The sequence below is a fragment of the Dermochelys coriacea genome, chromosome 3 (assembly GCF_009764565.3).
Source record: "Dermochelys coriacea isolate rDerCor1 chromosome 3, rDerCor1.pri.v4, whole genome shotgun sequence".
NCBI classification, from domain to species: domain Eukaryota; kingdom Metazoa; phylum Chordata; order Testudines; family Dermochelyidae; genus Dermochelys; species Dermochelys coriacea.
In genome coordinates this window covers 161,799,429-161,821,557 of record NC_050070.1, presented here as the reverse complement: position 1 = coordinate 161,821,557, position 22,129 = coordinate 161,799,429, and the positions used below count along the sequence as shown (strand labels likewise).

The window sequence follows — 22,129 nt, the reverse complement described above, 5'->3', positions numbered from 1 at the left end:
CTCACAGATATTGTGGAGTGCACAGCAAGCAGTAACAACAGTGGGAATATTGGTTTCGCTGAGGTCTAACCGAGTCAGTAAACTTCGCCGCGCGCTTTTAAACGTCTTAATGCACATTCTACCACCATTGTGCACTTGCTCAGCCTGTAGTTGAACAGCTCCTGACTACTCGAAAGGCTGCCTATGTATGGCTTCATGAGCCATGGCATTAAGGGGTAGGCTGGGTCCACAAAGATAACTATAGGCATTTCAACATCCCCAACGGTTATTTTCTGGTCTGGGAAGAAAGTCCTTTCCTGCAGCTTTTGAAAGAGTTCCTGAAGATGCGAGCATCATGTACCTTTCCCGGCCATCCCATGTTGATGTTGGTGAAACGTCCCTTGTGATCCACCAGTGCTTGCAGCACTATTGAAAAGTACCCCTTGTGGTTTATGTACTCGTCAGCTTGGTGCTCCGGTGCCAAGATAGAGATATGGGTTCCGTCTATGACCCCACCACAGGTAGGGAATCCCATTGCAACAAAGCCATCCACTATGACCTGCACATTTCCCAGGGTCACTACCCTTGATATCAGCATATCTTTGATTGCATTGGCTACTTGCATCACAGGAGCCCCCACAGTAGATTTGCCCACTCCAAATTGATTCCCAACTGACCGGTAGCTCTCTGGCATTGCAAGCTTCCATAGGGCTATTGCCACTCGGTTCTCAATTGTGAGGGCTGCTCTCACCTTGGTATTCTTGTGCCTCAGGGCAGGGGAAAGCAAGTCACAAAGTTCCATGAAAGTGCCCTTACGCATGCGAAAGTTTCGCAGCCACTGGGAATCGTCCCAGACCTGCAACACAATGCGGTCCCACAAGTCTGTGCTTGTTTCCCGGGTCCAGAATCGGCGTTCCACCGTATGGACCTGCCCCATTAGCACCATGATGCCCACAGTGGCAGGGCCCGTGCTTTGAGAGAAGTCTGTGTCCATGTCCTCATCACTCTCATCACCACGCTGACATCGCCTACTCCCCTGGTTTCGCTTTGCCAAGTTCTGGTGCTGCATATACTGCTGGATAATGCGTGCGGTGTTTAATGTTCTCCTAACTGCCAAAGTGATCTGAGCGGGATCCATGCTTGCCATGGTATGGCACCTGCACAGAAAAAAGGCGTGGAACAATTGTCTGCCGTTGCTCTGACGGAGGGAGGGACGACTGACGACATGGCTTACAGGGAATTAAAATTAACAAAGAGGGTGGCTTTACATCAAGGAGAAAGAAAAAACTGTCACACAGAATGGCCCCCCCTCAAGGATGGAACTCAAAACCCTGGGTTTAGCAGGCCAATGCTCAACCCACTGAGCTATCCCTCCCCCTGGTATTTCAGGCAGGACTGAATCTCCCTTAAACTTTTCAAGGTGCCCCTGACAGACCTAATTGAAATGATTGTTGGCCATTGATTTCATAGAGGGAGGGAGGGGGAAGAAAATGAATACAAAACAAATCTGGTGTATTTCTTGTTTTGATCCACTCCATCTATATTTTAGATCTTTGGCTGGCAGAAGATGGTGCAGTACGACTACTAGCCATCCTCATCTCCTACCTGCCCGGCAGAAGATAGTACAATAGGACTGCCGGCAGGACTAAAGAGAATGACCTGGTCGAGTCACTCTTAATTTAGTTCCTGCACCCATGTCTGCCCAGGGGCTCCTGACCGACCTTACCGAGGTGGCCAGGAGCACCTCGGACATGATGGTTATCAGGCCTATTGCATCATCTGCTGCCACAAGGCAATGGGTTGCTGCTGCAGTGTAGCAATGCAGTACCGTGTCTGCCAGCACCCAGGAGACATAGGGTGACAGTGAACTGAGTGGGCTCCATGCTTGCTGTGGTATGGAGTCTGCACAGCTAACTCAGGGAAAAAGGCGTGAAACGATTGTCTGCCACTGCTTTTATGGAGGGAGGGAGGGCCTGACAACATGTATCCAGAACCACCTGCGACTGTTTTTTGCCCCATCACGCATTGGGATCTCAACCCAGAATTCCAATGGGCGGCAGAGACTGCGGGAACTGTGGGATAGCTACCCACAGTGCAACACTCCGGAAGTCGATGCTAGCCTCGGTACTGTGGAAGCACTCCGCTGAGTTAATGCGCTTAGAGCATTTTGTGTGGGGACACGCACAATCGACTATATAAAAACGATTTCTAAAAAAACAGCTTCTATAAATTCGACCCAATTTTGTAGTGTAGACATACCCCAAGTCCTCCGCTACAGTATTAATGAAAATCTCTCTGGTCAGTGGCACATCTGCCCATTGCCTGTGAATCTGTATAACAGTAAGGCAGGAGACTCAATTTAACCCCACACTATCATCCCACTCTGCTTGCCTTTCACATCTACTTGCTGTGAATCTAGCTGTAGGATGGGGTTTGCATATGGATATCCTTGTCCTTACACGCGGTCAGTGTTTAGCCAATAGCAAGTCCCACATTACTAGCATTCAGTTTGCTCATTTTAGTGATTTACATTACGATCACTCACAGACAGGAAAACAGAAAAAACACATAGCTGAAGAGATCATATCACACTATCCATTTGCAGACATCTGTCCACAGGCTAGCCATAAAGAGGCCACGAAGTTGTAATTCACATGCATACTTTACTTTCCCAGGCTGCATACTGTGTATATAATGCAGAGATGCTGAATAAGGTAAATCAATTGAGGATGATGTCCAGGGCTTAAATTTGGTCGGAGCTGTCTGGAGCAGAGTTCCAATAAATATTTTCAACCCTCTGGAGTTTTTATAGCAAGGGCAGGGGGAGGGGGGCCTCCCAGAAATACTCTGAGAATTTAAGCCCTGATAATGTCTATTTGTAAAAATGTGTAAACTGCATGTGAGGCATTAGTTCAAAGGATAAAAAAATTCCCTCTTTCCAGAGAGGATGGAGCTAATTCTCTGCTGCATGCATTACACCAGTTTTACATCAGTGTGCCTCCGCTGAAGTCAATGGAGTCACAGCAATGTAAAATGATGTAAAGGAGCTGTCATAACCATACAACTAAGGGTAGCATAAATTCCCTCCTTTACCTGTAAGGGGTTAAGAAGCTCAAATAACCTGGTTGGCACCTGACCAAAAGGACCAATAAGGGAAGAAGATCCTTTCAAATCTGTGGAGGGAGGTTTTGTTTGTGTGGTCTTTTGCTGTTCTCTCCGGGACAGAGAGGGACCAGGGCAGGAAAAAACCATCTCCTAAAACCTTACCTGAAATAAGCATCCAAGATTACAAAAACTGTAAGTAATAGCACGAAAATGCATGACCTTATCTTTTGTTTTAGCTTCTGTATTTTCCCTATGCTAAGAGGGAGGTTTATTCCTGTTTTTGTAACTTTGAAGTTTTGCCTAGAGGGGAATCCTCTGTGTAATTAAATCTTATTACCCTGTAAAATTACCTTCCTTCCTGATTTTACAGAGGTGCTTCTTTTACTTTTTTCTTTATAATAAAGTTCTGTTTTTAAGAACCTGATTGGTTTTTAGGGTCATAAAAACCCAAGGGTCTGGTCTTTGCTCACCTTGTTTACCTATTTGGTTGGTATATTATTCTCAAACCTCCCCAGGAAAGGGGGTGAAGAGGCTTGGGGGGATATTTTGGAGAAACAGGAACTCCAAGTGGTCCTTTTCCTGCATCTTTGTCTAACTCACTTGGTGGTGGGAGCAATACCGTCCAAGGACAAGAAAGAATTTGTGCCTTGGGGAAGTTTTTAACCTAAGCTGGTAGAAATAAGCTTAGGGGGTCTTTCATGCAGGTCCCTACATCTGTACCCCAAACTTCAGAGTCGGGAGAGAACCCTGACAGGAGTAGAGACTCAGGCCCAGTGTGTGTTCATTGGCCAAGATTTTCAAAAGTTACTAGCAATTTTGGATGCTTCAGTTTTTTGGTGCCCAAACTGATATGCCTTAAAAGGGATTTGCTCAGCACTGTCTGAAACCTCCCTCTGAAAAAATCAGGCCCTCCATATAGGTACCCAAAAACAGAGCTGACCCAAAATCAATAGCCACTTTTGAAAATCCTATGTTCACTATATGAAATATGAGGAAGAATGGTGGAGAACTGATGCGTGGGCACAGACATACAATGGTGCCAAAGCAGCAACAGTGAAAAAATACACAAATAGATGAAACAAAGGCTGGAAAGTGAGGGAGGACAAAGAGAAAAATTCTACTAATACTAAACAGTTAACAGCCAGGTAAATTAATAAGAGAACTGTATAAATGACTCAAAGTTCATCCTCCTCATAATTATAAAATAAGATTAGAAAGAGGAATAAAGGAAATCTTGGAGAAATATGTCCATGTAATCATCTGTCTGAATGCCAGTAACCAGTTCATGTCAGAGACACCAGTTAAGAATCTCTAGACACCAGAAAACATAAGGAGAGTAAAGGGCTCAAAAAAAAAAATAAAAATCATAAATTTCTGTGTGTTGCTTTACAAACATCTCTCTCCCAAGAGATGACCACCAACCCTATTACACAAAGAGCCTAACTACCATGTTTTGAAAATCTCTTGGGAGCTGCAAATTTTAGGGAACCAAGAGAAATCTTCTGCCAATTTCATTGATAGTATATTTTAAAATTTACAATTTAGGAATCAATCAATCATCCACAAAGAAGAAAAATTGCAACATCTTGCTTTCAAGCTATTTGTTTACTGGGGCACAATTTCTAAGCAAGGCCTAGACATTCAGAACTAGACTAGATAAATCTCTAGCAGTGGCGCGCAGATGAACAAGATGATCTTCTGTTCGATGCTCCTTTCAGCTACCAGATATCACTGACTTTAATTGGAGTTTTGTGCCTTGCCCCAAATTAAAAACACATCCCTCTTTGTTTTCAATTTATAGCTGTCTTTTCTGGATTAGATTTTAGATTCATAGATACTAAGGTCAGAAGGGACCACTCTGATCATCTAGTCCGACCTCCTGCACAGCGCAGGCCACAGAATGTCACCCACCACTCCTATGAAAAACCTCACCCATGTCTGAGCTATTGAAGTCCTCAAATCATGGTTCAAAACTTCAAGGAGCAGAGAAGCCTCCCTCCAGTCAACCATGCCCCATGCTACAGAGGAAGGCAAAAAAACCTCCAGGGCCTCTCCAATCTGCCCTGGAGGAAAACTCCCTCCCGACTCCAAACATGGCAATCAGCCAAACCCTGAGCACATGGGCAAGATTCACCAGCCAGATACCCAGGAAAGAATTTTCTATAGTAAATCAGATCCCATCCATCTAATATCCCATCTCAGGGGATTTGGCCTATTTACCCTGAATATTTAAAGATCAATTACTTACCAAAATCCCATTATCCCATCATACCATCTCCTCATGTTATTTTACTTAGTAGACTTTATTATGTCATCTGGAAACAATTAGTAGTCAAAGATTTGACAATTTCCCAATACCTTTAACTATTTCACTACTGCTGAATTTGCCAGGTATTCTGGCAGAGCACACCAGCTGTCCACTGGAGTGTTAATGGATGATGGCAGGTGTTGCAGGGGAACAGCAGCAAGAGGGATTATTAATGTACAGAGCACCCAGATCTTGGATGATGTGTACACTAACAAAAAAGTTAAACCCATATTCAAAACCTAGACATTCCCTCAAAAAACTGGCCAAACCTTCCCCCAACCCCCCTCCCAAAAAATAAAATGGACAGTTAGCGAACATGGGAGTAAAAAAATAGTGTCCTGATCCAACAGAAAAGCCTTATGCCAAGTCTTGAATATTGCCACGAAGGGGCTTCAGTGGAAGTCTTCAGGGATGGAATGACTGACAGGGATCTCTATTTCTAGCCTGATGCAGATGGAAGCTCTGGACAGATGGCAAGAGATAATATTGATGAAAAGTTTACTCTCAGGATAATGTTGTCCTGCTGCTACATAAACAAAGGAGCAAACTATACACTGAGATGAAATATGAAATTTTCAAAGCAGAGAAAATTGATCCTGTAACTATAATCTATTACAGTGACTTTGTTCCTATTATCCCAAATGATGGCTGCAGACTAAATCATTTTACTCAGATGGATGTTATCAGAATATAGTGGCAGTTGCTCAATGTACCATTATTAGCCCACTACACTCTGGCTGGCTTAAATAAAAGAATAAACTGCTGTAGTCTTCCCCTACATAAACTGGATGAGCTGGCACAGATTCCATTTGGAATAGCTGAGAGTAAGTGACCGAATTGAAAGACTCCATCAGACAAAATAAAATGTGTTCCTGTCACTGCTTTTCTAGGCACTCTTCAGCAAAACTTCTGGAACGTGTAAACCACATAGCACGTAATAAGTGATCTTTTACCAGCATTATAGAGCAAAGGATTCTACTTGCATGCTCCGCTTAGATCTAATATGTCAATGTGAAAGAAGGAGAGCCCAAACCATTCCCTGTGAGACACGTTTATGAACTTCCAGAGGCCCAATGGCTGTAAATGGAGCTCATCTTTCATACTGAGGCACGTTTGTCTGTTCCATTCTGTTATGACACTAAAACATACACTACCTCTTCTGAATTAAGTTTTCAGGGATTATTTCTTAACCGCTTCCTGTTTACAAGAACAATGCACAAAGGCAGCTCAGAGGGACGACAGGACATGCACACAACAGTGAAGAAATACAGTGCTCCAGGTGTGTTACTGTAGACTTGCCCACCAGAGTGGCTTGGATTTTATCTATGCTGCAGTGCTCCTTAAGGGGCATGTATAGGTCTTCCAGGATTAGGAGGGAAATATAACAGGAATGGCATTATTAAAATGGTGCTCAGTTTTGGGTTAATTGATCTTGACAGTGTGCTCTTAAAAAATGTAAGGATCTATATTTTCCCATTCGTTAAGTTGTATTTTTGTAATCTATGGAAAAACTTGGTCTGCGAGTACTATAAAATAAAGTTGGCAGAATTAGGCTGGTATGACAATTCTGTGGATGGCAAAAAGATTATCACAGGATTCCTGCTCTTTGTTAATTATTGTTACTAGTTGCATAACAACAATGCCTAGAGGCGCTAACTGAGACTGTTGCCCCATAGCGGTAAGCACTGTACAGACAGACATTTTCTTCTTTAATAATATGTATAGAAATTTGGAGCAATTAGTGATGAAGCAGGCTTTTAATATTTTAACATACATCATTATAACCCATCAAAAGATGAAATCTTTGTGTTACAAGCACTACTTGACTGTTTAAGATAGATGTTGATTGTTATATTTGCCACTATGCCTTATGTAAATTTCAAATACTGCCATCTGATCATTAAAATGGCTGTTTTTAATATGACCAACAGTGAGACAGTCCCAGATCTGAAGAGCTTGCAATTTAAATAGACAAGACAGAAAAAAGATGGGAGGAAGAACATATTATCTTTATTTCACAGATGGGGAACAGAGGCACAGAGAGATTAAATCATTTGTCCAAGGTCACACAGGAAGTCTGTGGCAAAAGTGGAAACTGAACCTATATTTCTTGAGTTAACCACAAGGCCATCCTTTCTCCCCTGGGGACAGCTGGGCAGTGAAAGAACTCAACAGTAACAAACAGCCTTGGAGAGTGGGAGTGAGAGAGTTCAGCCCATAGGACAATAGAGCATCCTCAAGTGGACTGTGTAACTGTAGACTCAGCCTGAAAGGAGGTAGCTCTTGTTCCAAGTAGTCTGGTAGTTTCAGCAGCCACGTATTGCCGTGGGAGAAGATTATGGTGTAAAAAACATGTCACTTATTCTTAAACAGTAAATACGGAATTCTCACCTTGATGCCTCAGGATTTACGTGCATAACCCCATTAGAAGTTGCATGCATCACACACCGTAGAGCAATATGAGACTATAACTGTAAGTAAACAGATTTTTGAGAAGTACATTTATCATGTATATAGTTGTGCTGTGCGACTTTGTCCTTGCAATGACACTTAAGATCATCTGCACCTTAACAGGAAATGGAATCAAATCAAATCAACTGACTGAAAATCTCCTGGTAAGCTTACTCATTTTTAAATTAAGAACTTTTATATAGATGGACATTTCATGATGATGATCAGAATGGTCCCTTCTGACCTTAGTATCTATGAATCTATTTCATAGTCTTTTAAATAGCATTAATACCTGAAATTATAGAGCAAATATAAATTTTACATTGTTCTAGCAAATAACTGATATGTTAATGGTTTTTAATGCTCAAGTTTTCTAATGTTGGTCATATTAAAAACAGCTATTTTAATGATCCAGATGGTAGTACCTGAAATTTACATAAGGCATAGTGGCAATATAACAAACAGCATCTGTCTTTAACAGTCAAGTACTGCTTGTAACACAGATTATTTCACCTTCTGATGGGTTATTATGTATGTTAAAATATTAAAAGCCTGCTTCGCCACTAATTGCTTCAAATTTCTACACATATCATTAAAGAAGAAATTGTCTGAGATGCAGACTTTTATGTAAGTCACTAAACCTCTGACAGGTGCCAGGAGAACCCAAAAAGGTGTTCCAACTCCTTCCCAACTACACTTCAAATGTGCCATGCTACTATATCGCCTATCAATCTACAATTCTTCTGCTTCGTGACCAAGGCTCCTATTCAGGAAAGCATGTATACAATTGCTTAAATCCCACCGATTAAAGTTAGGCATGCACTTAAGTGCTTTTCTGAATCAGGGACTATATAATGCATTAGCAGGGGGATGAACTATATGATCTAAATCGCTTTTCTATTGCTAACTATTTTTAATTTATTTTGGTAGTACGGTATTTAGACCCCAATTCAGGAAAGCATCCCTAACCAGTAAAGTATTTAAGCATATGTTTAGCTGCTTTCCTGAATCAGGGCCTTACTCTCTTGGGTCCCAATCCAAAAAAGCACCCAATCCAAAAACTCTAAACACGAGTAGTCATGTGTTCACAGTGAATCATATGCTTAAGTGTTTTGCTGGATTAAGGCCTTGCCAGGCAATGCTATGCAATGCCCAATGGTGCAAGTTAAATGATCGCTTCTGGTGAGATTGTTGGGCACTCAGCCCATCACATTACCATCCCTTACACATGGGGTGAAATCTTGACCCCGCAATAAACTTAATGGGAGTTTTGCCATTGACTTCTATGGGGGCAGAATTTCATCCATGGATTCTAATAAACTGTTTGTGTGTGAACACAATAAAAAACTCATTAATGCTCAGCGTAATAGTTACAACAAGTGACACACATATATTGGCTCAGAGATGTGCAGAAGCCCCAAGCAAACACTTAGCAATGTCTAAAAAAAAAAAAAAAAAGTGTTTAGAAGAACTTGTCTTTTTCCCCTAGTTTTACTGCTAATTTTAAACATAATAGTTTCTATTGTCGTTCCATTTTCATTTTTTCCACCAGCACTCATTTGGTTAGAGAGTATGGATGTCAATGCCAGGTGAATGAAATATGCAAGCATGTGAACATTACACACACGTGCTGTTAAAATGTGGCAGATTTTTTCTTTGTAACTATTTTGCTGGTGATAAGACAGTAAAGTTAAAACAAAAAAGTTACTGCTATTTTACTCTGCTATATCTACAGCAGAGGTGGGTAAACTAAGGCCCACGGGCCACATTCTGCTCAGCCCCTGAGATCCTGGCCTGGGAGGCTAGCCCCGGCCCCTCCCCTGCTATCCTCCCTCCCCTGCAGCCTCAGTTCACTGTGCTGCGGGCGCAATGCTCTGGACGGTGGGGCTGCGAGCTCCTGGGGCAGCGCAGTTGCAGAGCCTGGCCTGACCCGGTGATCTGTGCTGCGCAGTGCGTGGCTGGTTCCAGCTGGGCAGCCTGGCGGTAGTGCTGCCAGCCACCAGTGCTCCAGGCAGTGCGGTAAGAGGGCAGGGGGGTTGGATAGAGGGCAGGGGAGTTCGGGGCATGGTCAGTGGCTAGGGGTGTGAACAGGGATCGGGGTGGTCAGAAGGAGGGGAACAGGAAGGTTGAATGGGGGCAAGGGTCCCAGGGGGTAGTCAGAAAGGAGAGGAGGGTTGAATGGGGCAGCAGGGGGCAGTTGGGGCAGGGGTTCTGGGGGCAGTCAGGGATGGGTGGGGGAAATGGAGTAGGGGCCCTGGGGGGGCAGTCAGGAATGAGAGGAGGGCAGTCAGGAGTGAAGGTTCCAGGGGCAGTCAGGGGACTGAGAGCGGGGGGGTGGATGGGGAAGGGATCCCGGAGAAGCCGACGGGGGCGAGAAGCGGGGGGGTGTCAGATAGAGGGCGGGGGCAGAGCACGCTTGGCTGTTTGGGGAGGCACAGCCTCCCCTAACCGGCCCTCCATAAAATTTCTGAAACCCGATGCGGCCCTCAGGCCAAAAAGTTTTGCCTGCCCCTGATCTACAGATTATTTCTGCCACAGCATGAAATGTGCAAAACATTGTATAATAGAAGCGTCTCTTTCAGAAACAGCAAAATGGGATTGAATTGTCCTAGGAAGGTGGTAATTTCCTGCTTTGCCAATGGAATGAAACAAAGCAAAACTCTCATGTCACCCTGTTAAAAATTTAAACAAAACAAACAAGCAATACTATTAATAAGATTTACTGAAAGAAAAAGTACCAGAAACAGACTGTGACTGCAAAAAGATTCAGTTATGATTCAGAAAGAACATGCCACCAGGATACAATTTTACCATCCAAAACCATAGGCCTCTGTACATTTCATGGTTAGAAGATGTGATTCATAACAACTGACAAAATATAAAAGTTGTTTTCCCTCACAATATATTTGCAGTTATTGTACACCTTGGGCTAAGTCTTAGTCACATAGCCTTCAGTTGTTTCTTTTGAGTCAGATCTACACCCTTGTGTAGATCTAGCTAATGGTATTTTATCTTCTTTTATATGAAGGGAGCCTTAGCAAATAAAATTCGACCCTGATCTCACTGAAGTCAATGGCTAATTTGCTACTGACTTTAAGGGGGGCAAAAGCAGGCCCTAAATCATAACAGGTATACAGTTAGGTTAAAAAAAAAAAAACAAACAAACAGCAGAAGAAAAATTCTTCTCAGATACACAGGACTAGTTGTTCAGTGGGAGTCAATCAGCATGACTTTACCAGCTGAGGATCTGCCGCATGGTTTTTAATATAATAGAGAGATAACACTCCCAGCTAAATATTATTTATAAAGCTTCATAGAGGTAAAGCATCCACACTAAGTCCGGCTGTTACTTTTTATGTCTCTTGCTTATACTATCTCTGCTGAACAAAAATAAATCAATTGTAGAAAGAAGTGATAGTTTTAATATACTTGGTGAAATGAATAGTATGCACTACTTGGACACATTTTTGGCCAGAATTAATGTTTGTGGTTTGATAGTCTAATCCTGCTTCCATCAAACATCTTAGAAGAAAAAGTAGCAGTTTCTCAAATACTTAAAACCAGATATATGTAAATATGGTCTGTTTAAAAATGTAACAAAAATCATGTTGGTTTTACCCCATGAATGTCTGAATTCCTTAAAAGTAAACATACAGTACCAATAAACTACTGATTGCTCTGCCTATTTCATCCTCTAATTATGAACTATGTACATGTAATAAATAATAATTGATTTAAGCCTCTGATTAAAATACATCTTTAGTATCATTAGAAATGAACTATATTTTTATAGTAAGGTATTACAGAAAGAATCACTAACTGAACAGTAATGGTAATAAATAATGTTACTATTATCAATGGCAGTATTCTCTCTCTGTTTTGACAAAAGCAGTGATAAATCTATTTGTAATAGGACATTATTACCTTCATGGCTAAGATTCATTTACTTCCCCTGTTCCTGCCCTGACAACACACACAGGCATGTTCTAGCTAATTTATCTGGATAAAAACTTTTCAGAAATTAAAAAACATATTGAATGTAATCCTATGAAACGGGTTCCAGACTTTTGCACTCTGCAGGGAGACATAATGGTATGTATGCAAATGATCACAATTTAGGTTCGTGATATGTTTAAACAAAATTAACTTACCTTCTTGTAGGCACACAGGTTTATCGCTTGGTTTCCAGCTCAAGGAGCCATTAAAATGTCTCACACAAATCTTTTTTGAAGGACCCTTAAGCCTGTGTCCTTCTTGACAGTGAAGCCGAACTACAGCGCTTTCAAAGAAAACACCTGCACTGGGTGTCTTGTATCCGTGTTCAGGGACTCCAGGATCAGCACAAGCATGGAGGTCGTCAAATCCTATGTCAACAAACATGTAAGTCAATTATGTTCACATATTACTCAAATAATTGCAGTCTTCCTTTTTCTAGGATTCACCATGTTGACAGGCTCTGGAAAACAGCGACAGCCAGTGGAGGATAGTGACAACAAATCACCCACCGCAATCCCTGTAGCGTATGGGAACCACTAAGTCTCCTATTAATGCCGGTCAGTAAGCTCATCACTTGGGGCATTCTAGGGCACCCATCTCCACTGGAAATGACCCACCCCCAATCTCCAGTAGGAAATTCCAGGTGTTGAGGTACTCTGCCCCTGCTCATACCCCCAGCCACACACCTATTGAACTAGAAGTAGAAACGATGTCAGCCTAGCCACTCAATATCTAATCAAAGTCAATAAAGACCTGACTCACACTTCTGCAGGGAACAAAGCAGGGTAACATTATCTGTAGCTCATTACAGGAGCTGGGGGACCAGAGTGATTTGGAAGAGCCCAAAGAAAGCAGTGAGGAAGAAACAGAAAAAGAGAAAGGGGGGAGAATGGGAAGGAAGAGTGAAAAGGAAAGCATAGAGGACATGAAGTCTAGCTGCGATCCAAGGAATCAGGTGCCAATCTAGGAGCTGAGCTGGCTGGGGGCAGAATAGGCATTTTGGGGAGTGTCAGTATGTAGGGAAAAGTGACTTTCTATGTTGGGTAAATGAGATCCCACAATGAAGCTGGATTGTGGGTCAGTTCACATATTGGTAAAACCCTGGTGGAGGACCACTAGCAGGTGTTACCACCAAGAGGAACTATGTTAAGACATTTGCTTTCAGAGAACTAACTAATCAACAGACAGACAGACAGGAATCACAAAATAAGTGCCTAGCACTTTTTCAAGCTCACTACAAAGTATACAGTGTCTTACACAAAATGTTGCTTTTTTTTGTGCTGAAAAACAACTAAGGTTTAATGTTGTACTGAATTTGAATATGCATATGAAAAAGCAAACAGCTCTGCAACAAGATCAGCAGGGGAGCAATCAGCCAATGGGAGGGATGCCTGGAAAAATTTGAAAACCATCAAACTATAGATTTGATGTTTTGATTTTAAAAGAAAAGTATCATAGGGCCTCAGTAATTTCCTGCACAGTAAGCCTCCAGTGCCTCCACTGTATAGTCAGTCCAGGCTCCGTGGCTGCTTTGAATTCCACCAGCTGACAACACCCCCAGGAGCCACTTCCCTACTCCCAACAGACCCCATCCGCCAGGGGCTGCAGTAGGAATTGTGTAGGAGCTGGCTCTACTAGATCTACACCCTGGGGGGTTCTCCTATGCCACAAAGAACCCCAGCTAGAGGGATGCAGCCAGTCTCCACTTCTCTTGCATTGCTGGAGAAGCACAAGGGGAGCAGAACAGGCCACAGACTCTCACCCTACATATTCCCATCCCCCTCTCACCCTACATATCCCATCAAAGATTCACAGGAGCTTAAGTCTCATCTGTGATGATACTGTGAAACAAATCCATGGCTGGCTCCCCTCCCCCAACTACACACAGTACAGACAATATATAACTCAGGACCTACTGCACAAAATACAGTACACATGTCTCCACCACTCTAACAAATGCGACGATTGTGCAGCCACGGATTCATTACACTGGCGGGGTTATACACCTCATATAAGTCGTAGTTATGAAGAGGGGTTAAACTCATTACCTGAGATTCAAAAAAGAGAGCTCTTTATGTTGCCAGCCACAGAAGCAAAACCCTCCAACTGAGGCCAGTCATGGTCTCTCTCAGCAAAAGATGAGAGGCTTGGAAGATATCTTGGACAATACAGGGGAGAAGAAGGTGGTCTCGTCTCTCTTTGGGACCTGACCAGAAAAGTCGTGCCATTTTCATGGGCGTGTCAGCCTCCTGCACATAGAGCCAACCTATTGAAGGGCAGGGGAGGGTAAAAACAACCTCTAAACAAATATCCCAGTCCACACGCAGGAACAGCAGATCTGCTCAGGGAGAAGGAGCTCATTTAAACCCTAGACTGGTTGGCGACACATTGCATCTGTGAAGGCAGAACTGGCCAAATACAATTGGATACTCAAAGAACCTGCCCTTACACTCCATCCAAACCCAAGGATATCTTGAATTTTAGCATCATTTAAATGTGAATGGTAGTGTTGCAGAATGTGTGCCATCTCTTGAAGGAGCTTCCTAACTGTACAAGGGAGAGATGTGCACACTGCCTGGTTCAGAAGTCATGCGACAAAGGATACAATGGTGCCCAGATCATATGCAACGTATGGAGGAAAAAGCAATTTAAGCATATTCCTGAACTGGTTAAAGCCAAGTATACAAAGTTACAGCTGCCCTGGCCTCTTATCATGAAACCCTGGAGTACATGGGGCAGGAATGTTTTCTTCTTCTGCAGTCTAATTATGTACTCTGTCTGCTGCCGCCTTTCCAATGACCTCTTGCAACTCAAGGTTCTCACTCCTCTCAAGGAACTTTTGGAAAAATGTTGATCTCAATCTATGTCCACACCTCAGACAAAATTTGTGTGTGAAGACAATGTGCGCACACTGCAATTTCCAGGAGGGAACTGGAAGAGCAAGGAGAAAGTGGAATTTTATTCCCTGAAACTTTCCCAAACCCCTGCTTCAAAGTATTTCCCGCAAGCTACACAGTAATATAGGCAGTATAATCCAGTTGCTGCTCTACAATATTTCTGGTTTCTTTCGTCAATGAAGAAAAGAAGGGTGTGGCGGCATGGTACAGGGAGGAAACACTCAGACTGATTACCTATGCAATACAGTAAATTTATATTCCAGTAATTAAAAAAAAGATTATAAAAGCCAAACCCACAATTCTTTTCAATAATTCCCCAAAATATCCTCAGCAGATTTGGGCCAAACCTTGGCTCCACCTAAATCAGAGGGAAGTTACTTACATGTAATTCTGCTTTTTGAAAATATGGGGCCAGATCCCAGTCAGCATTCAGGTCCCTTTGTGCTTCTTCAAAGACCAAAGGGAGGTAGAAAACTGGTTTAAAACAGCAAAGTCAGTTCAATACCACTTCTTCCTGCCTCCTCACCCCAGCACAGGGAAGGAAGGCAGGCTTTGATTGGAGTGCAACACATTCTGGGGAGTCCCCCACTCCACATCATGGCCCCCAGTGGGCCATTACAAACTGCTGCAAGTTAGAACAACCCTGAGGCTACTCTGTGTTTTGACAGAGCTGTCCCAGAAAAAGGCGGTGTAACCCTCCTTTCTCCCCCCTGCAGCAGATGTACCAAGTATTATTCCATAGCAGCTGAAGATTTAGCCCATCATCATGTATAATTCTCAAAACAAGCCTGGTACAAAACCCAAAAGTGAGAATCCAACCACGAAAAATAGGAGCGTTTCTGGTATCTTTAACTGGACTGGAATTTGACCCTCTCTTTTTTCATAACTTCATTTATAGTCTGGGGGCCTAAACAGAAAACATTGCCTGAATTTGAAATTCATAGCATTTCCCTACATTTTTATGAAGGAATTAACCCCAGGAGTGATTTTACAGGGGGATGGTATATTATGCAGTGGTTGCTCTGAGAATTATGGATGTTTTTGTAAATCGTGTCTGACTGTTTCATAATCATACCACTATAATGAATGTGGGGTGCAGAGTGTCACAATGTCAAACTGCTTCCACAAATTTCTTTAAAAAGTCAAAATAATGACTGTCCTTTATTATGGGTATAATTATACATTGGGGTCATCTTATGCGGATTTAATTACGGCAAATTTACTCTAAATATTTTCTCTGCCCCTTCAGCCAAGGCCCTGCCCTCGCTCTGCTTCTTCTTGTCCCCGCTCTGCCCTCCTCCCCTGAGGCCCCACCATTGCTCCGCCTCTTCCTGCCCCCACTCTGATCTCTCCGCCCCAAAAATGTCCAAAATTTGCATAAAATTTCCCACCTGGGATCCCAAACTAATTAGTTAAGCTTCATTCTATGCTGTTGTATAGAAGGAGCACAAACGTATGTCTCTGATACAATATACAACATTCCAATATTTCATGTCTTCTTTCCTCTTACTATATTGTGTCACTTTTTCATCTAAGCTAACTTATTAGTAACAGCCACTGTGAAATTACTGTCCCATTATAAAAATGAAATGAACATCAATATCATTATACAGAGTTGACAACTTTGCTTTGATCACTTTACAGCATGATGAAACCAGGCAAGAGTTTTCAGCATGACCCATAAGATAAATCTTGGAAAAGAACCACAAAGATGCTTCAAGTATGAAAAACAATCCTTTTGGTTACAACAGAAAAGTCTTGGCTAGCAGGGAAGAGTGTACATAATAGAGTAAAAATCATTTCAGAACCAGGGATGACTCCATTCCTTTGCAAACTGTTAGAGGAGTCCCTGGAGAGGAAAGGAATGCAACCTTTGTTTTGTTTACTGGAGTTTTTCTTGCTACGTTGAACTGGCTCTGACCCACCTGTGATGGGTTGGGTCACAGAGACCCCCTTGGGACTGCCACCTGATGTGCTGGGACTACTTCTGAGCCCGTTTTCCCTGGCAGTTTCGGACTTCAGTACCCTGATTGTTGGCCAGACACGCTAGCCTGCTACAGACAACCGCAGATCTGAACCACGTCCCCCAAAAGCTGCAGCCTTAACTGAAAACAGCTTAAGAAGTGCTCCTGTCTCCAACACCCAGATACCCAGCTCCCAATGGGGTCCAAACCCCAAATAAATCCATTTTACTTGGTATAAAGCTTATACATGGTAAACTCATAAATTGTTTACTCTCTAACGCTGATAGAGAGATATGCACAGCTGTTTGCTCCCCCAGGAATTAATTACTTGCTCTGGGTTAATTAATAAGTAAAAAGTGATTTTATTAAATATAAAAAGTAGGATTTAATTCAGGGTGGGCAAACTTTTTGGCCTCAGGGCCACATCAAGTTTCAGAAATTGTATGGAGGGCCCGTTAGGGGAGGCTGTGCCTCCCCAAACAGCCAGGCGTGGCCTGGCCTGGCCCGGCCCAGCCCCCCCAGGACCTCTTCTCCATCCCCATCCCCCCCCCCCGTTCCCTGACCGTCCTGACCCCCCACCTCTAACTGCCCCCTGTTGCCCCATCCAACCCTTCCTGAAAGCCCCCCCCGGGACCCCTGCCCCATCCACCCTCCCTGCTCCCTGACCGCCCTCTGGAACCACTGCCCTCATTCAACCCCCTGTTCCCTGCCCTCTGACTGCCCCGCCCCCATCCACACCCCCGCCCCGAACTCCTCTGCTCCCTGCCCCCTTACTGCTGCCTGGAGCACGGTGGCTGGTAGTGCTACAGCCGCACTGCCCGGCTGGAGGCAGCCATGGCACCGTGCAGCACAGGGCACTGAGTCATAGAATCATAGAATCATAGAATATCAGGGTTGGAAGGGACCCCAGAAGGTCATCTAGTCCAACCCCCTGCTCAAAGCAGGACCAAGTCCCAGTTAAATCATCCCAGCTAGGGCTTTGTCAGGCCGGGCTCTGCAGCTGCACTGCCCCAGGAGCTTGCAGCCCCCCCCTTAACCCAGAGCACTGCGCTGGCAGAGCAGTGAGTTGAGGTTGCAGGGGAGGGGCCAGCCTTCCGGGCCAGGAACTCAGGGGCCGGGCAGAACGGTCCCATAGGCCGGATGTGGCCTGCGGGACGTAGTTTGCCCACCTCTGATTTAAGTGGTTCCAAGTAATAACAGACAGAACTAAGTAAGTTACCATGCAAAATAAAATCACACACACAAGTCTAAGCCTAATACAGTAGGAAACTAAATGCAGGTAAATCTCACCCACAGAGATGTTCCAATAAGCTTCTTTGACACACTAGACTCCTTCCTAGTCTGGTCCAGAAATCACTCACCTCCTCCCTCTCCCCCCCGTAGTTACTGTCCTTTGTTCCAGTTTCTTTCAGGCATCTCTTTGGGGTGGAGAGGCTATCTTTTGAGCCAGCTGAAGACAAAATGGAGGGGTTTCCCAGGGCCTTTTATATTCTCTCTCGTGCAACATCCCAGCCACAAAACGGGGTCTCTAGCCACCTGGGCAAGTCACATGTCCATGAATGATTCAGCTTTTTGCAGGCAGACGCCATTCTTTACATTAGTTTGAACATTCCCAGGAAAGCTCAGATGTGAATTGGCATCTCCCAAAGTCCATTGTTAGTTAAGTACTCCCAATTACTTGCATAACCCCTTCACACTATGTTGACCAAATCTGTCTTATATGCTTCCTATAGCAAACACTTTAAATACAAGCGTAGAGCCAATGCTCATAACCTCAGATATAAAAATGAGATTTGCATACAAATAGGATATTCAGTAGACCATAAATATATTCAGTAGATCATCTTTTGCAAAAATATGTTACACGGCATATCTAGCATAAAACATATTCCAATTATGTCATATTTACACTCACAAGCATACTTCTCAAAAAGAAAAGGAGTACTTGTGGCACCTTAGAGACTAACAAATTTATTAGAGCATAAGCTTTCGTGAGCTACAGCTCACTTCATGCATGCATCCGATGAAGTGAGCTGTAGCTCACGAAAGCTTATGCTCTAATAAATTTGTTAGTCTCTAAGGTGCCACAAGTACTCCTTTTCTTTTTGCGAATACAGACTAACACGGCTGCTACTCAACCAAGCATACTTCTATAAAGCATTATGGGGAGCAACATCACACCACCATAATAGGGAAAAAATTGCGATGTCCAATTCTTATTTTATGATTGTAAGATGCAGAGCCAGATTCTGATCTCAATTACACCAAGGTATCTCCACCAATTATTTGGGAAATCCAAAGTATAAACAGTAAAGTTGCACCATCAATAATGATGTTAAATGTTGTTACTATTCTGATTTAAACCCACAGAAGTAAAGACTGCAGAATTAAGGATGAAATTCTAGCTACCCTTCACCCTCAGGATCAAAACTCCATCTTTAATCCAACTTGTTAGGTCTACGTATTGTTGCACCTCAAGGGCCTAGGTGTAATAACTAGGACTGTCAAGTGATTAAATAAATTAATCATGATTAATCATTCTGTTAATAGAATACCATTTATTTAAATTTTTGGATGTTTTCTACATTTTCAAATATATTGATTTCAATTACAATACAGAACACAAACTGTACAGTGCTCACTTTATATTTTTATTACAAATATTTGCACTGTAAAAAAACAGGGAAATAGTATTTTTCAATTCACCTAACACAAGTACTGTAGTATAATCTCTATCATAAAAGTTGAATTTACAAATGTAGATTTATGAACCAAAAAAGTAACTGCATTAAAAATAAATCAGTGTAAAACTTTAGAGCCTACAAGTCCACTCAGTCCAACTTCAGCCAATCGCTCAGACAAACAAGTTTGGTTACAATTTGCAGGAGAGAATGCTGCTTTGCTTCTTGTTTACATCATCTGAAAGTGAGAACAGGCATTTGTATGGCACTATTACAGCAGACATTGCAAGATATTTACGTGCCAGATGTGCGAAAGATTCATATGTTCCTTGATGCTTCAACCACCATTCCATGGGACATGTGTCCATGCTGCTGACAGATTCTGCTCAATAATGATCCAGAGCAGAGCCAATTGATGCATGTTTGTTTTCTTCATCTGAGTCAGATGCCACCAGTAGAAAGCTGATTTTCTTTTTTGGTGGTTCGGGTTCTATAGTTTCCACATCTGCGTGTTGCTCTTTTAAAGACTTCTGAAAGCAAGCTCCATACCTCGTCCTCTCAGATTTTGGAAGGCACTTCAGATTCTTAAACCTTGGAAGAAGTGCTGTAGCTATTTTTAGAAATCTCACATTGGTACCTTCTTTGTGTTTTGTCAAATCTGCTGTGAAAGTGTTCTTAAAACGAACATGTGCTGGGTCATCATCCAAGATGGCTATAATATGAAATATATGGCAGAATACAGGTAAAACAGAACAGGAGACATACAATTCTCCCCCACCCCAAGTAATTCAGTCACAAATTTAATTAACATATTTTTTAACGAGCATCAGCAGCATGAAAGCATGTCCTCTGGAATGGTGGCCAAAGCATGAAAGGGCATATGAAAGTTTAGCATATCTGGCACGTAAATACCTTGCAATGCCAGCTACAAAAGTGCCATGCAAATGCCTGTTCTCACTTTCAAGTGACATTGTAAATAAGAAGCAGGCAGCATTATCTTCCATAAATGTAAACAAACTTGCTTGGCTTAGCGATTGGCTGAAAATGAAGTAGGACTGTGTGGACTTGTAGGCTCTAAAGTTTTACATTGTTTTGTTTTTGAGTGCAGTTATGTAACAAAAAAAAAATCTACATTTGTAAGTTACTCTTTCATGATAAATAGATTGCACTACAGTACTTGTATGAGGTGAATTGAGAAGTACTATTTCTTTTGTTTATCATTTTTACAGTGCAAATTTAATAAAAATATAAAGTGAGCACTATACACTTCATATTCTGTGTTGTAATAGAAATCAATATATTTGAAAATGTAGAAAACAAAAATATTTGATTAATTGCAATTGAAATTAATAGTGATTAATTTTTTAATTGTGATTAATTTTGAGTTAATCAGGTGAGTTAGCTGCGATTAATTGACAGCCCTATAACACATTCTGCTGTAGCTCAGGGGTGAGGAAATTACTTGGCAGCAGTAAGATGCATCCCTGATGCAGAAGGGGTTTTTGCTATAGGCTGCATTTTACTACTGTACCAAACTGTGATCATAGAGCTATAACAGTTCTCCCAACATGGATAAGACAGCATGTTCGAGAGAGCATTTTATTCAGGTTCATTCTATCTAAATTACTTTTGTATTGTCAGGGTAAAAATATGATGAAAAAAAAAATCAATCAGAAGACTAAAAAAAGCAGCTCTGTTTTGGGTAGATAATGAACCATTATAATCCATTTGAAATGACTGTGCTACCGAAATTCTACATTTTAAATTGTCTGTAATATAATGATTCATCTTGTTCATGATGAAAAGCCTGAAAAAGCAGAAGTCAATTATCTCAGAGGTCTGGAAGTTTCCAAACCAAGTTCAATTTTGAACCAGAATTTTAGCTACCCTCAAAATTGCTCACCTTCTGGAAATCCCTCTGCTAGATATTGTTAGAACACCTCAGGATAGGATCTGCTCCATGTTTTAAAGCTTTTTATAGGGACACTCCTTAACATAGACATCTCCATTCACGGGCAATTGCTTCCTAATGCAGACTTTATGAGGCCTGTAAAAATGGCAGATTACTCTTTGATAAAAATAAATGTAGCACATGTCCCCACTGGAGTAAACTATTAGGATATCCTGGGACATTTAATCTAGGATTGTCAATAGTCCCTTATCACAAGGGACATCCCTTATCACAATAATATTGTTAGGGCTGTCGATTAATCACAGTTAACTCGTGCGATTAACTGAAAATGTAATCATGATTAATCAGTTTTAATTGCACTGTTAAACAATAGAATACCAATTTAAATTTATTAAATATTTGCTACATTTTCATATATATTGTGTTTGGTGTTATAATTGAAATCAAAGTGTATATTATTTTAGATTACATATATTTGCACTGTAAAAATGATAAACAAGATATAGTATTTTTTCAATTCACCTCATACAAGTACAGTAGTGCAATCTTTTGGTTGTGAAAATGCAATTTACAAATGTCAAATTTTTTGTGTTACATAACTGAGCTCAAAAACAAAACTGTGAAACTTCAGAGCCTACAAGCCTACACAGAGCCCTCAGTTTTATTTCTTGTTCAGCCAATTGCTAAGACAAATAAGGTTGTTTACATTTACAGGAGATAGTGCTGCCCTCTTATTTACAATGCCACCAAAAAGTGAGAACAGGCATTGGCATGGCACTTGTGTAGCCGGCATTGCAAGGTATTTACGTGCCAGATATGCTAAACATTTGTATGCC

General features: G+C 42.0%; 1 protein-coding gene across 6 annotated transcripts in view; it reads right to left on the bottom strand.

The window, feature by feature from the left end:
• Positions 1–22,129, bottom strand: part of SUSD4 (sushi domain containing 4) — a 122,072-nt gene that overhangs the window by 33,491 nt on the left and 66,452 nt on the right. For all 6 annotated transcript variants that reach the window (XM_038395826.2, XM_038395829.2, XM_038395830.2 and 3 more), the window contains exon 3: positions 11,995–12,207. In XM_038395826.2, coding sequence (XP_038251754.1) covers positions 11,995–12,207 — 213 coding nt within the window. The remainder of the gene's footprint in view (positions 1–11,994; positions 12,208–22,129) is intronic.